This window comes from Leptonotus elevatus, chromosome 6 (genome assembly GCF_054856555.1).
Source record: "Leptonotus elevatus isolate MCC_2025b chromosome 6, RoL_Lele_1.0, whole genome shotgun sequence".
NCBI lineage: Eukaryota > Metazoa > Chordata > Actinopteri > Syngnathiformes > Syngnathidae > Leptonotus > Leptonotus elevatus.
Genome location: NC_141244.1, coordinates 26,984,417 through 26,999,712, shown reverse-complemented (window position 1 = coordinate 26,999,712; position 15,296 = coordinate 26,984,417). Strand labels below are relative to the sequence as shown.

The following is a 15,296-nucleotide window of genomic DNA, read 5'->3' as shown; positions in this document are numbered from 1 at the left end:
GCAAAAACAGTCGAGAGAGGGAGTCGGTCATGGAAAAATCACAATAGTGCGGTTTGGGGGACAGAACGTGGAGGCGGAGAAAGAGGGGGGGACCATTGTTGTCATCTTGGCAGTGCGGGAACAGCAGAACAGTCAATTTGGATCTAATTGAGCTGAGAGGGAGGAAGGACGACTCCTCGAGTCCTCGCGCACATCACACAGACAAAAGTCCAAATTGGGGCCCAGGCCCAATTGCAGAAAGAGAAAGAAACATCCTGTCTTGTGTTTTGCTCTGTTATTACAGAAAGTGGATCAGTTGACGATGGAAAGGCGAGGAGTGTAAAAGACGAAGAAAATCAACAGAAGTGCGTTGGCTTTTCGCAGGTCTTTCATTAACAAAAGGCCGGAGACGCATTCCGAGCCCGTTTTAGACCTGACCGCCGGCCTCAAGAAAAACACACACGGCCATTCAAGTGGGACTGCGCCGGCCAGTTTTTCATGGACTATAAATGAGCGGCAGTGAGAAGTTGGCGGACGCGTGAAGACGCAAAACACCACACGCTCATTCAAACCCGGCGAGGGTCTTTGACACGCCAGATTACACGCCTGCACGCTTTCATCGTCGGCCGTCTGGGAGTCGCTCGTTTCAGAAGTGAAAATGAAGGCCCTCGATCGGTCGACTTTGGTTGAAATAAGCAACTCGTGCCATCAGATTTTCAATCTAGATTTCCAATACAGAATTTGACTACCATAATTGATTCAATGGACACTTTTCCCCTTCAAAAATTCAACATTCAGTCGCAAACCATCACTTTTGGATCGCCAGGCCAAAGACGACATCCAACACCAGACAATTTTGTTGTAGTCGAGACCACACCAACCGAGACCAAGACATTATCCAGACTAGAGCGTATTGACACCAGGGCAAGACTTTTGGAGTTCAAGACTGAGACAAGACCGAGACCTTTGAAGGTTGAGACAGAGACAAGACGGAGAGTTTTTGAGGTCGTGACCGGGACAAGACGGAGAGTTTTTGAGGTCACTACTGAGACAAAACTGAGACTTTTGGAGGTCGAGACCATGACAAGACCAAGAGTTTTGGAGTTCGAGACCGGGACGAGGCCGAGACTTTTGGAGGTCGAGACTGAGACAAAACTGAGAGTTTTGGAGGTCAAGACTGAGACAAGACCAAGAGTTTTGGAGTTCGAGACTGAGACAAGACCAAGAGTTTTGGAGTTCGAGACCGGGACGAGGCCGAGACTTTTGGAGGTCGAGACTGAGACAAAACTGAGAGTTTTGGAGGTCAAGACTGAGACAAGACCAAGAGTTTTGGAGTTCGAGACTGAGACAAGACCAAGAGTTTTGGAGTTCGAGACCGGGACGAGGCCGAGACTTTTGGAGGTCGAGACTGAGACAAAACTGAGAGTTTTGGAGGTCAAGACTGAGACAAGACCAAGATGTATATATCAAAGGAAAAAAATCACCAAAAACAGAACAAAATGACCAGTAGCTTTCTTTTTTAATTATGTTTTGCAACATAAAATAACTTCTGTTATGTTGTTTGTTAAATAGTACAATAAGTAGTCAAATCCTCTTCAATCCTGCTTTTTATGCTTCCAGAAAGCTACAGCAGTAGGTTCATTTTATAATGTGTAACTTTGCGCATAATTATTGATGTATATTGTCAGATGTTCATTTAAGTTTGAGAGTTAAGAAGAAGCAGGATTTGTTTACTTACTGTTAAACTGTGTGTGTACATGTTTTTTCATCTTGCATGAAAAGTCTTTGAATTATTTCCAAACGAAAGACGGAAGAGAAAAGACATACCAAGAGGCCATCGGGCGAGTCCGGCGTGAGAGTCATTCCCAGGTGAGAGTTTTTCAGGTTTTTCGATATGTTGTGGAAGGCCGCCTCGCCTGAGATGGACGCAGGCAACAGTTCAGGGCAAAAATTCTCCTCGTGGCCTTCGGGTGGAGGATGTTGGCGCTCACCTAAATTCAACTTGCTGCAGTTGGCGTTGCTCTCCTCTCGCACGCTGCATTTGTACACGTCCCCTTTCCTGTTGTTGGGCCGCCCGTCCCAAGGAGCGCCCACCAGCATTCTGCGTGGAACACCGTGACAATTGGGAATGTCGGTCAACAGCAAAAAGCACCACGGCGCTCTACAACGCTCACGATTTCTCTCCCGCCGTTTCATGCTGTAGCACGGAGAATCCGAAGAGGGCGTCGTCCGGACCGCTGAAGATCCGCGGATGCGTCACGTCAATGTTGAAGCACTGACACAAGCCTGGAGGAGCAAACGCAAGCGATAAGAACGACAGAACGACAATCAAGCGCAGCGTTGACCACAGGTGGGTAGGAATGCACCTGAGTGTCACCTGATACGATAAATTGGAAGTCCAAGAAATTCTTGACAAAATGTTCTATACTGACTCTCTCGTCTAAACACGACATTCTGATTAATATTACATTTGTGGAATATGAATTAAGCAGCAAAATGCATCCGTTTTTATCCATCTCTGTGGGGGGAGGCGGCCATTTTGTCTTATACGATATATAGTGACCTTATTTTTATTTCCAAAAAAGAAGGCACTTGGCCTGGCCTAAAGATACTTAAATGATCTCAAAGTTTACTAAAAGATGACCTACATTAGAACTATTTTAACGTATGCTACCTTGGTAAAAACAAAACAAACAAAAAAGAAGCTCTCTTTGGAAATCTTACTTGACAAATGAATAAATATGAATAGTAAATACTAGACAATCTTCTAAGCACAACCTTTTTTGGTCCCGGAATCGATTGATTTTATTTATTTATTTATTTATTTATGTATTTATTTATTATTTTAAATGGGGGCGAGCGAGGATCAAACCCGCCCCCTCCCGCCGCTCAAAGAGCTCATGACCGTATTTGAACGCTCAGGAAGTAACATTCTATAATTGTAGTTCAATTGCCAATGCGTATAATGAATCACATTTGTTGGGTGAAGTCGGCCATTTCCATTGCAAAATAAATCTTAAGGAAAATAAAACATCAGTGACAAAAGTGAGAGAGAGAGAACTGTTTTCTTTACCCGCGACTTTCTTCATACATCACGAGTGAGTGGAGGCTTTGTATGTGCGTGAACTGCGGCCAAACAAAAAACATGACAGCACATGTCATGTTTGTGTAAAACGTAAGATCCGTCCTGCCCTAAAGCTTCCTAATGCTTTGCTGCCTTTAAGTTGGGTGCAAAAATGTGCGTTTGGAAGCCGTGACGAGAGCGTAGAACAGTATGTTACTTTTTTTTTGTCTGGCTTTCGGGGAGAGTGGGCTGAAAAGGATGGATAAACACCACGAGCGGTCGCGGCATGTGAGGGGAAAAAAGGGAGTTCAGTCTGGTGACTGGTGAGGAAGGAAAGAGCGAGGGGCGTGTGCTGCTGGCAAAAGCCGCTGAGGAGGACACAGTCAGCGCCCTGTTGGGAAGAGCACAAGTCTGCCCTTCATTCATTCACGCTGAGAGGAGACCAGAGCGGCAACATGCTTGTCAGTCAACTCGCTGGCTCATGAAAAGGCCAAACTCGCAGTCACCAAAACCTCTGCCTGACTTCTTCATTCCAAGGAGCAGGCGTGTGTCGACTTTTTTTTTTTTCCCTGCGCTGTGCATCTCTCATGTCTGATCTCGATCAGTGGCGCTCAACCTTTTTTCAATGATGTAACTCCTGCCAAATATTTGATCAGCCAACGAGCCGCTTTCCAGCGCAAAACCATTTTGGGGTTAAAAACAAACAAACAAAAACTTGAAACAGAGTGCTGTGCCATCACTCTCTGATTTATTCAACATTAGAACCTTTCAAACTCCATTTGTATTGGTCTCTCCTGAACTATTTGGAAATAAAAACATAAATGAAAAAACGATCATAAAATGGATGGGCGGCTAACATTTGTTTTGTGTGCATACAAATAATAATCAAAGTAAAGTGTCCTTTCTTGGCATCATAGGAAACATTTATTCTCAAAAACAAATAATTAACTTAATTGTAAAAATAATCAGCATAAAGTGTCTTCTTTTGCATCATAGAAGAGATTTGTTATCAAAAAGACGTATTTTACTTAATTATGAATAAATATTTGTCCACAAAAATGATCAACATAAACTAGTGTCAGACCTGTTCTCAAAAGGAAATAACTTAATTATGAATAAATATTTGTCCACAAAAAAATAATCAACATAAAGTGTCCTCTTTTGGATCATAGTGGAGATCTGTTCTCAAAAAGAAATAATTAACTTCATTGTTTTCAAGTGATTGACAGGTGACGAGAGGTGGCACGTGACAAGTGGGGTCGAACCATTCTAGTATGGGGGAAAATCCGGGTTTTTAAAATAATGAAAGTGAATAGCCAAATGGACATAAAATTCATTTTAATGAACTTATATTTAATTAATTCAATACTTCTTTTTTAAGGATTTTTGCATGGATTTTGTATTTTTTTAAATCTCTGGAATGCCTTCAAGTACCCCCAGGGGTACACGTACCCCCATTTGAGAACCACTGATCGAGATTGTACTTAACGAAGTGTGTGACGCGTTTGTAGTTTTTGCGGCATTGTCCCGGCCGGGTCCGTACATGACATGACTGACTGTACGGCCGGCATACGTAAGAGCGATCCCAATCGGGTCGGTCGGTTGGTCGGCCTTGCCCACAAATTCCAATCAGGTGCGCGAAACGGATACGTGGCTCCGCTCCATCTGCGCGCGCGTCTTTCTCGTAGCCGTTCATTGGACTTTATCACCCGCCGAGCTGTTTCCCTTCCGTATTATGGGCCCGTTTTGACGACGGCATGGAGTCCAATCCGGCGTTTGACGCAAGCCAGCGCCGCTTCCAAGTTGCGCTGGGCCAAACCTCAAGTGACTTGGATGATGTCGCGGCCGTCCTTCTGATTCCACACAGATGTTCCAGCAGTCAGAACACCAGCACGGAATCTTCCCTTTATGGGCCTTTGGTTTATTTTTGAGCAGGTTATTCTCTCGGCACTTTTCTTGTGGTTGCGTCCACACCCAACAATCCACAATAAGATTTCTTCTTGTCTCCTTGATCCTCCCCTTCCAAACTATAAATGGCCTCTTTTTGTCCGTCTCCCCACTCAATACCACAACCCCCCACCCCCCATGCCTGAAAGAACCCCCCCTCCCCCATGGTTTAATTTGAGTTTATATATGACACTGCACCGCAGCCGGTCTGACCACCCATCGCCATGACGACCGGTTGCAAACATTTATCAAGTCAAAGCGCGTCCAGATTCTTTGCAACCACACGCTCGGCTCCGAGCGCTCGCGTATGTGTGTAATTGAATCTCTGTGTGTGTGTGTGCGTGTGAGTACATTAAGCTTGACATGAATTTGTTTGGACGCATCCGAGCGCGGCCAATGAAAGTCCAACGCTTTGGAGTCCGTCCAATATTTGGTGGAAAAATGTGGACAAAACCGTAAACATCTCAAACTGCAATCTTCGGTGATGTCACCTGACCACAGCAAAAACAAAAAAACAAATCGGGGGCCTGAGTGCACCCAAGTTGGCTCCACCCACTTCATTAGAACTGCTCTGCCGCAAAGACTTCTGGGATATGATATAATAACGTCAGGGTGTTACATTATCGGCAAAAATTTCATTACGATATCAGTCAGGATTTTTTAAATTACATTATCGGTGAAATGATTATATTATTTGGTTTTATTACCTTTTTTGATGGCGTTAAGTGCAAATTTAATGACATTTTCAGGAAATGATTACAATATAGGGTGCTATAAGGTGAACTGTATCAAATTACAAATTAAATTGTTTTTGTTTTTATGGCGTGGCAACAATAAGTTTTTTACTTTTCACGTTTAAGACAATGAAATATATGAGAACATCGGCTGTATAGGATGCACTCTGCATGTTGTTGTCGCTCGGAGGGTGTTTTCAAGTTCACGCTGGCGTCTTTCCCTCAAGTCTCTTGATGTCTTTTTAATTGAAGCCCCAGTGAGGTGTCCGATTCCTTTATTAACATACAAACACGCATTTCCCGTCCGAGCGCACCTTGTCTCGTCATTATCTTGATCATTTCATTCTCATCTGTCACCCTCTCGGGGGGGATGGGGTGGAAAGAGGAGGAGGAGGAGGAGGAGGAGCGGGGGCGGGGTCGTGCATGGGAATGAAAGTCAGCTAGATTAAAACAAGCGGAATTTATGAATGGCCGCAGTCAGGCGCGCACACGCACACTGAGGACGTCTCTCGTGCCTGTTGCGAGCATCATGGGAGCTCTGTTGAACGCATTAACGTGACACGCATACTTGCTCACCTACATGCTGCTGTATGACACACACACACGCACACACACACGTGCAAGAACGCTTAAAGGAAAGCGCAGGTTCAGAAAACACAATCTGTCAGAAGAGTTCTCACCAAGCGTCAAGTGTAGGAGTTCTCGTCGAAACGGAATCCTGAGGGCGATTTAGGTTGCCACATTGAAATTAGCCTGATGGTCCATTTCGATTGTTGACCGCCGCACCCCCACTATTGACCATTACGGTTCAACGCGCGCGTTGTCCGCAAGTGCACCCGAACAACCCCCAACTCCGTTGCAATTTAAAAGATGCGAGTGCGTCAAGTCGACTCCAATTGTTCCACTTTGAAATATATGGAAATACGTATGGAATCGTCTTTTATTGGAGCGATACATCTTCGAAGGAAACGGCCCGTTTACAGCGTTGACGAGATGATTCAAATGTACGTAAAAGACCATGAAAAAGTCGTCGCATCCTCTGGAACTGAGCCGTTCCATGTGGAATCGAATCGTAATCGCACGAGTTGAATCGTTCCACTTTCAAATCGAACCGTCCTTGAACCGTTTCGCATCTCTTGTGTCGAAAACCGTATGAAATCGTCTTTTGTGGAGTGACGCACATCCCTACGTCAGCAATTTGTCAATTTGAAATTCTTGGGGAAATCTTTTATTATTGTTTTTGGGCATTTATTCCTTTTTCAAGTCTCCTTATGCACTGAAAACTGTTTCCATGTTAACTGTTGAATAGTGAAAAACTAAAATTATCCCTAGAACTAAATCATTTTGATGACAACATTGATCAAAATCATCGCGATTATCGTTTTGGCCATAATTGTCATGTGTGCATGCAGACAGCAAGCACGCCTTGTGCAACATAATTTCCTCGTTTGGTTGTTGTTTTTTGCGTCTTATCAGCTGCAAGGCTTTTGGAGACAACAATGGTTTGTTTCATTGCTGTCCCGCTTGAGGCGCCGACGCCGGCGGGCCAACGAGGCGCGTGTGGCTGCTTGAACGCCAAAGTGGAGGATTGTCATGTTCAACATGTGCCAACTCAAGTTAGGCTGAAAGCCAAATTGGCAAAATGGTGCATATCGTCTTCATCAGCTGCTGCTGAATTACGGTTAAGCTACTAAGTGCATGTTCAAAACACACGCACACACATTTAACACACACACTCATTTACAGAGCTGCCGTTTCTTGGTGGCACATTTGCGAGATTGGCCAATTCCTGCTTGCTTTATTTATTTACTACGAAAACAGGAGTAAATATTTAGCAATGACATATTGGATTAACATAATCATAGACGTCATCATCTGCATGTGTTTTGACGAAAGCATTCGACCGTTTCACCCAGCTGGAGTTTTGACAATAAAAGGCCGATATATTCTTACTTTCTCATGAAACAGGAAATGCTGTTCAGTGTCAGCGTCAAGTCACACTGACTGCGATGCGGGTCGGATGCGGCGCTGCAAAAGGTTTTTTCCGGACGCCGCATGTGGATTTTCATGAAGCTGAAGAAATGACACGAGCTGGACAGGAAGTCCAGCGTCGGCATCAAGGTAGATCCGGTATATTTCAAAATAAAACAAACTCATTTTTGGAGGGAGGGAAGCTAGCTAACTACATAGCATGACATGAGTCGGACATTTAAGACAAAAAAGGAGCTCTGAATAAATTCACCATAACAAAATAACACTATTTAAACACAAAACATACTAACCCATGGTAGAAGTCCCAGAAATAATGTCCAAAAGCATATTGTTTTGACAACAGGCAAGCAAGGCTATTGTTTACCGATTGGACTTTTTTTACACAGTTGTTATCGCGTGTACTCAACTCTCCAGCGTGAACTCCCGTGACCTTGTGGTCTGACGGGTGCAGATTTCTGGACACAGACAGATCACGCAACGCACGCGGTCTGAATTGCAGTCCGTGCGGATGCCATACGGAAAACGCGCCGCGTCCGTTCCGCAGTCCGTGTGAATTGGGCATTAATGTCTTAAACAGCCCTGCTTAGAAAAAAAAGTTATCCATGATTTCAAATTGTAATCGTTATTGATGTTCACAAATGTTGGACGACACTAAGACATCAACCGCTAATAAAAATGGTGTGAGTTGCACAATTTCCAAACCCTGTCAATACAATTGCATAAATCATCTTGCCATGTCATATTTTGCGCATTTTGACAAATTCACATATATCAGAAAATGCTGTTGTGTTATGCAAAATGGCTGCCTCCTTTATATCACAGATCCCTCTGGTGTATTGCAACAACACCATGAGGCTCCCTCCAGTGGCTCTAACAGTTAAAACAGCTTGAATGGCTAAGGCGGACAATTTGTAAAAGAAGTTGAAAAAAAAGAGAATAAATAAAAAGAACTCTGAAGACATTGAGATGTTTGTTATATTTGTTGGTTTTCAACAGTTGGAGAAAAATGGTATATTCAAAAATGGAATTGGCATTTTCATAAAACATGTTGCAAATCATATTTTCCTAGAAAAAATACCGTTTGAGTGATCACCATTACAAATAATTCAAATACGCTTATCAGGAAGGTAAATTGGTTTTCAATGTGACATTACGGTTTCTTGATCATGATTTGTATGAAGTATATGAAAATGGCCCCTTCAATATTGGAGGAGAACCAAGAATGAAAGCTGTGAATGTGGTTACCTCTGAGAAGGATGATGCACAGCAGGCATGTACGCGGCGCCTCCATTTAGAACAATATCACAAAGTTGTGTTTCAAAGTTGTCTGCCTCGCTTCCACGGGGTCCAAAACAAAAACAAAAAAGACTTTCCGGTGTTCTCCTCAGTGCAGAGAAAATGTGCTGCAGTGGCATCCCAGTGGGGATAATGGTGATGGTGGGGGGGGGTCGGCTGTCCCGTACACCTCAGTGACCCGCGCTGAACTCCAAGCAGGCTAACGGTCGTTTCCAGCGAGAAGCAGCTGGTAAAACTTAAATCATGGCGATTAACGACAAACGGCTCCCAAAAGTGTCCGGCAGGCGACCACAAAAGTTCCTTCGGAGCGCGTCTCGCTCAATCCGCATCGATCGACTTGTGCGCTGGTTTGTCCAACTCAACAGGTCCGCCGGGCAGTGCTCCTCCTGCCCAGGTTTTTCTTTAGTGTAAAACACACGCGCGCTTCAACTTACAAGCAGCCCCCCCTTCACAAATTCTCACTTTCGGGGGCAATGAAAGAGCAAATTGATCCTGCCCTTCCATCTACTGCGCGCACTCGTACAGTGTGTGCACTACAATCCATGTTGGCCAAACTCAAACCAATCTCTCTCTCTCTCTCTCTCGCTCTCTCTCGCTCGCTCTCGCGCGCTCTCTTTCTCTCTCTGCTGGAAGACTTGTTTGCCTTGCTTTCGTCACTTGTGGCTTGCTTAAATATAGGTGTCAAAATAGTTTGTTTTTTCCCCCATGGAAACTGACAACGGGATCAAGGATTTTAAACATCTTGGCAGCCCTATCTATCCATCCATCCATCCATCCATCCATCCGTCCATCCGTCCATCCATCCACTTCCCGTGTGTGACTAGTATTGTAGTTAAAAACGTATGACAACTGCGCCATCTGCAGGATGTGGAAGTTATTACACGGTCAACAGTGCAGTCCAAACGTGTTTGGATCCTGACTTTTTGTTGTTGTTGTTTTTCCTTCCACCTCCACAATGGATTTTAAGTAACAGATGCACACAAGATTCAACATTCCAGAATAAGCCATTTATTTCATGCGCAGAATGGCACAAGAATGATGTGATGCAAACACATACACGACGTGAGCAGAGCTGAGCGCAGTTTTGAGTTGTGGGCCAGGTATACTGACGGGAATGCGACGGCGGAGTGTCATTTCATTTTCCGCTCTGGAAAATGGTTTCAAATTTCTGCATTTTCAAGTTCCCAAAATGCCATCACTGTCCAAACGGTAGAATATTTTGGCCTTTTTGCCCCCCAAGCGTATAAATGGGATCTCAATTCTTAGTCACCAACAATCAAAATGGTTACTTTTGCACCATAGCAGACAAAAAATAAGTCATGGTTTCCGATACCTTTCACAATCATGGTTTCATGTGATTAAATGCACACACATTCAGAACCTTGTCCATTCAACACGCTCATAATCCAAGCAGGAACAAACGCAACAAAAGTGAAAGTAGAAGTGGCAAAGGCCAAACAAGGGGCTTCCGATGACTTGTATGCTCGGTTGGAGACCAAAGAGGAGGTTTATGGATGTAGTTAAAGAGGACATGAAGGTAGTGTGAGAGCAGAGGGTGCAGAGGACAGGGTTCGATGGAGGCCACCGATTGGCTGCGGCGAGCACTGAAGGGAAAAGCACAAAGGAAAAGAAGACGAAAGGCCTGAATATGATTTTGACACGTAACAAGCAAACGCAGAGTCGAGGTTTCTTTTCTTTTACGCTTCCTCTTGTGGGATGCGACCTTCGCCTCACATCCAAGTCAGTGAATGAGTTTGTTGCTTTCCTAAAGCTTGAAAGTCTTCCTTAGCGGGGCTGCCGTTGAACGCAACATTTCTGCTGGTGATCGGAACCCCAAGTGGTCTTGCTACTTTGTAAGCTTTTGCAGCCAAGACATCGCCTTCGCACCCGCCCATTTGGAAACATCGGCCGCAACTTCAAGTATTTCTTCAAGATCATTATCGTCGTCATCATCGTCGTCATCATCATCGTCGTCATCATCGTCGTCATCATCATCGTCGTCGTCGTCCTCTTCGGCATTCTGTAAAGTTATAACTGTAATATACAGTATATTTGTTAAACGGTGTTTTACTGTCAAATACAGTGCCCACTGAGAGCAAATAAATCAATCATTAAAAGCACTTTTACTTTTCCTCACCTTGTACACGACAAGGCTTTTTCTCACTTTGGTCATGTCTTGGTGTGTTGTGCACTTTCTTTGACTTTCCCTCATAGATTGCAACTTCATGTGCCCTGCCGTTGTCGTCATCTTCATCCTCTGAAATTGCGGTGAGAACAGTACATTGTAAGCCTTTGCTGTAAAACTAAACACCTTTCTGTAAAATTTGAACTGGAATATTTAGTATTTTTGTTCTACATTGTATTACTGTAAAACAGTGTCTCTCCAACCCAAGAGAAAAATAAATAATAATTTAAAGCTCTTCAACTTTTCCGCACCTTGGACACATCCGCGTGCGAAGTGCACACTCTTCAACTTTTTCTCACAGATTGCAATTTCTTCAAGTATCGTCCCGTCATCTTTATCCTCATCCTCTTCGTCATCTTCCTCTGAAATGATGTTGAGAGCAGAACAATGTAAGCTTTTGGCTGTAAACCTGTAAAATTTGAACTGAGAGCAAAAAATAATTATGTGAAACACTTTGCTGTAATTTAACAAAATGTTACTGTGAACAGGGTTGCATCGTGGGAAGGAGGTGCCAGTCCCCAAGCCCCAAACACTGCAGAACGAATGTTTCATTTCACAACAACAACAACAACAACTTCCAGGTGGTTGTCTGGAGCTCATGTAAGTCACACGTTTTGTACTGTCGTGTCAAAACGAAATTTCGTACTTTCGGTGGTGAATAGCCAACCTTCTTATAACCAGAAAGACTTTGTGCATGTTAACTTCCTTTTGCGTGTGGATAAATGTGTGTATTCTTTACTGACTTACAATATTGTCACAATATAAGCGATAGCCAAACACATACGACATTTCCCATCATAAGTGAAACCCCAAGTGGGAATTGTGCATTGAGACGTGTGGACTGCACTTGAAGCTTTGCGGGATGAAATTTCCCGCAAGACAATAAAGACTTCACTGCTCATTGTGCTCAGCCCCTAATTTTCAATAATAATAATAAATCCCTATTTTTCTCAATGCAAAGTTTTTTATTAAAAAAAAATATATGTATATATTAATAGAACCATTAAGACAAAAGGATCCAAGAGAACGATGAAATGAAATTATTGGAGTGATTGTGATTGTGTGGAGTGACAGTCGCAGCGCCAATTGTGCCCGTCGCCGCTACTGCCAGAAACGATAACAAGTCATGTACAGGAGCTCAGATGGGGCCACTCGAGTGTTTGAAAAGCAAATAAATGAAATTGAGAAGGAAAAAACAAAGACCCACCTTGTCTAGGTGCCTCGGATGACTTTTTGGCAATCTCGGCATCTGCCAAAACACCAGCAAAATATGTCAGGGAGTCGCTCATGGGCGCAACACTTCTTACACCACTACTAAAATATATATATATATATATTATTACATGAAGTTTTGAAATATTAAGTCAATAAAATACTGTATACTAAAAATGAAAGAAATACTTTGATTATATATTGTCACTAATTTCCTCAATGTGATAATAGTCTAGTCTATCTATACTCTTGCACCCCTGTATTATAAAACAGAAGTATTTTAAAAATATATAAATATTAAAAAAATATCTATACTACTACTAAAATATACAAATGTATTACATGTAAAATAGAAAATAATATTACAATTAATATTTTTTAACTATTTTATGAATAAAAGGCAATATATAGCATACACAAATAATAAAAACAAGGGAGATGTACCAAAATAGTAGGCCACTAAAATAATTTTTTAGAAAAATGAGGATAAGCAGTTCAGAAAAATGAATGGATTAATGCTAAATATTATTTAAAAAATACAGAAATGTTTAGACTAAAATAAAAAACAATGAGACAAAAATACTAAAATATGACTTGAAAAATATTACAACAAATATACGAAAAATACAATTATTGCATAAGTACTTATCTATTTTAGAAAACAGTCATTTTATAGTCAAAACAAACATTCAACATTCTTACATCATTGCTAAAACGTTAAAAATTACATATACCAAAACATTATTTGGAACATGCAAAATACGAGGCTTACAAAAAAAATGTCAGGAAAAATGTGAGGGCATGCACACGCATACGAGCACGTACATACGTACGTACGCACACACATGGACGGACGCACGCACGCACGCAGGTCATTTACCGAGCTCGTTGGCCTCCTGGACGCAGCCGATGAGCTTCAAGAGTCGGCAGGTGACGGTCACGGCTCCGTCCTCGGTGAAGATGGATGCCAGCACGTTGGTGACCTCCACAATGCTCTTGTCCTCCACCTTGCCCTTCGGCACCTTGCGCCCGCCGTGGCCGTCCACCAGAACCATGCAGAACTTGTCGTAGTTCATCTTGGACAAGTTCTCCAGCGAGTTGAGGATGGCCAACTTTTTGAAAGACATCTCTTAGCGGCCAGTTCAGTGAAGCCAGACGAAAGACGGTATACTCGGTTAAGTAGCGAAAGTGAAAGTTGTTGGAACCTGAGTCAATTGTTTCCAATATTAACGTTAGATTTGTGCTTTTTTTTAAATGTGAACATATGTATGTTTTGGTTAATTTCTAACATCACTGAAATAAAGTGAATGCAAAATATATGAGCTGAATGTAACAAACAGGAAAGGAGCAAAGGTTGTTTTTATTGCATGCATGCGGGCCAATATTAATAATTAACCTGACGTCACGTCATGCTGCTTCCGCTTTGAGTGCAACGATTGCCCCATCGTTTTAACATCGTATAACACGTGATACCATATCACTTTTATTTATTTATTTTTAAGTATTGTACCGAACTAGGTGGTTGTGTGTGTTCTGGGGTTTCCATTTATCTTGAGCACTATCATTTTAGTGTTACTGTATTTATTGTTGTTGCGTGTCCTCAATGGCGCAGGTATTCTTTCTTCCGTGTAAAGTTTGTGTGTGATACGTGATTGATCTGGGCGCCTTCTCTTGACTTGTGACAGCAACAGCGCAACTCATGTGCTCATTTTGAAATGTATCCAGAACCAGGATATAAATCTGTAAACAAACTATTGTTAGCAGTCGCCATTTTTGCTGCATTGAACTCATTCAATGCAGACTTGTGGCCATTGACGTTGTATTTATTGATGCTGCTCCACTGTAAATGCCACACTTGGGAACAAGTTTACTGATGCACAACCACCAGTAGATGGCAGTAGTGCCCCATTTTAGATATGAGAGAGCAGCACACGATGCGATGCGAGTCCACTGGGAGAAAAGGCTGCATTTTTGTGCAACCTTGCTTTTTTTCTACTGCTAGCTGTTTATAAAAAGGATGAGGAGGAAAAAAGGCAGAATCCAACTTTCCCTGCAGGTGGAAGGAGCGGGTCTATTAGCGAGCTCTTTGGCCTCCTGGACGCAGCCGATGAGCGTCAAGCGTCGGCGTGGGTGACGGACACGGCTCCGTCCTGGGTGAAGGTGGATGCCAGCACGTTGGTGACCTCCACAATGTTCTTGCCCTCCACCTTGCCCAGCGGCAACTTGTGCCCGCCCACCACAACCATGCAGAACCTGTCGTAGTTCATCTTGGACGAGTTCCCCAGCGAGTCGACGATGGCCAACTTTTCGTAACGCATCTCTCAACGCGGCCAATTCAGTGAAGCCAGACGAAAGGTTTGTGAAAGACGTTCATTGCAGATTGAAATTGAAACCTGTTCAATCTGCGTGACATCATCATAACACCTTGATGGACAACACCCATCAAAGTCAATTGTTTCTAATATGAACATTTGAAATTTGCGTGTTTTTTCGCCCATGCAAACATGATTTTTTTTTTTTTAACTCCCCCAAAAATGACAATACATATCACATCCCCCCTTTGAATACTAATCTACAGTGCCTTGAGCTCGTATTTGGAGCTTTTGAACTCATTCCACATGTTGCCAACTTTCCACCGCAAACTTGAATATTTTTCTATGTTGCCATTTTATGAGATGGACCAAAACCAAGTCACACGTACATAAATGTAGAGTGGCACGGAAACGATGCATATTTTTTTCACATTTCAGGCAAAAATCGAAAATCCCCAAAATGTGGTTAGTGCATCAATATTTTGTAGCACCAACTTTCCCCTCTGCCACTCCAGCTGCAAGTCTGCAAGCGCAGCTTTCGACTCCTGACACTTCTGCCCGTTCTCTTTTGCAAA

At 42.9% G+C, this 15,296-nt stretch overlaps 2 protein-coding genes across 2 annotated transcripts in view; both read right to left on the bottom strand.

Annotated features, from left to right (window-relative positions):
- itga10 (integrin, alpha 10) overlaps positions 1-9,552 on the bottom strand; it is a 29,807-nt gene extending 20,255 nt beyond the window's left edge. Inside the window, exons 1-4 of the mRNA XM_086078136.1 lie at positions 8,962-9,552; positions 2,154-2,265; positions 1,971-2,080; positions 1,807-1,895 (exon numbers count right to left, since the gene is read on the bottom strand). Of these exons, the coding sequence (XP_085934262.1) occupies positions 1,807-1,895; positions 1,971-2,080; positions 2,154-2,265; positions 8,962-9,007 (357 nt within the window). The 5' untranslated portion in view covers positions 9,008-9,552. The remainder of the gene's footprint in view (positions 1-1,806; positions 1,896-1,970; positions 2,081-2,153; positions 2,266-8,961) is intronic.
- Positions 9,553-10,003: 451 nt separating this feature from the next.
- Positions 10,004-13,779, bottom strand: LOC147173025 (uncharacterized). Its single transcript, XM_086078138.1, has 5 exons — positions 13,290-13,779; positions 12,405-12,446; positions 11,449-11,559; positions 11,150-11,269; positions 10,004-11,046 (listed from the first exon to the last, which is right to left on the bottom strand). The coding sequence occupies exons 1-5, from the start codon at positions 13,534-13,536 to the stop codon at positions 10,859-10,861; spliced, it is 708 nt and encodes a 235-aa protein (XP_085934264.1). The 5' UTR covers positions 13,537-13,779; the 3' UTR covers positions 10,004-10,858.
- Between the last annotated feature and the right edge of the window lie 1,517 nt (positions 13,780-15,296).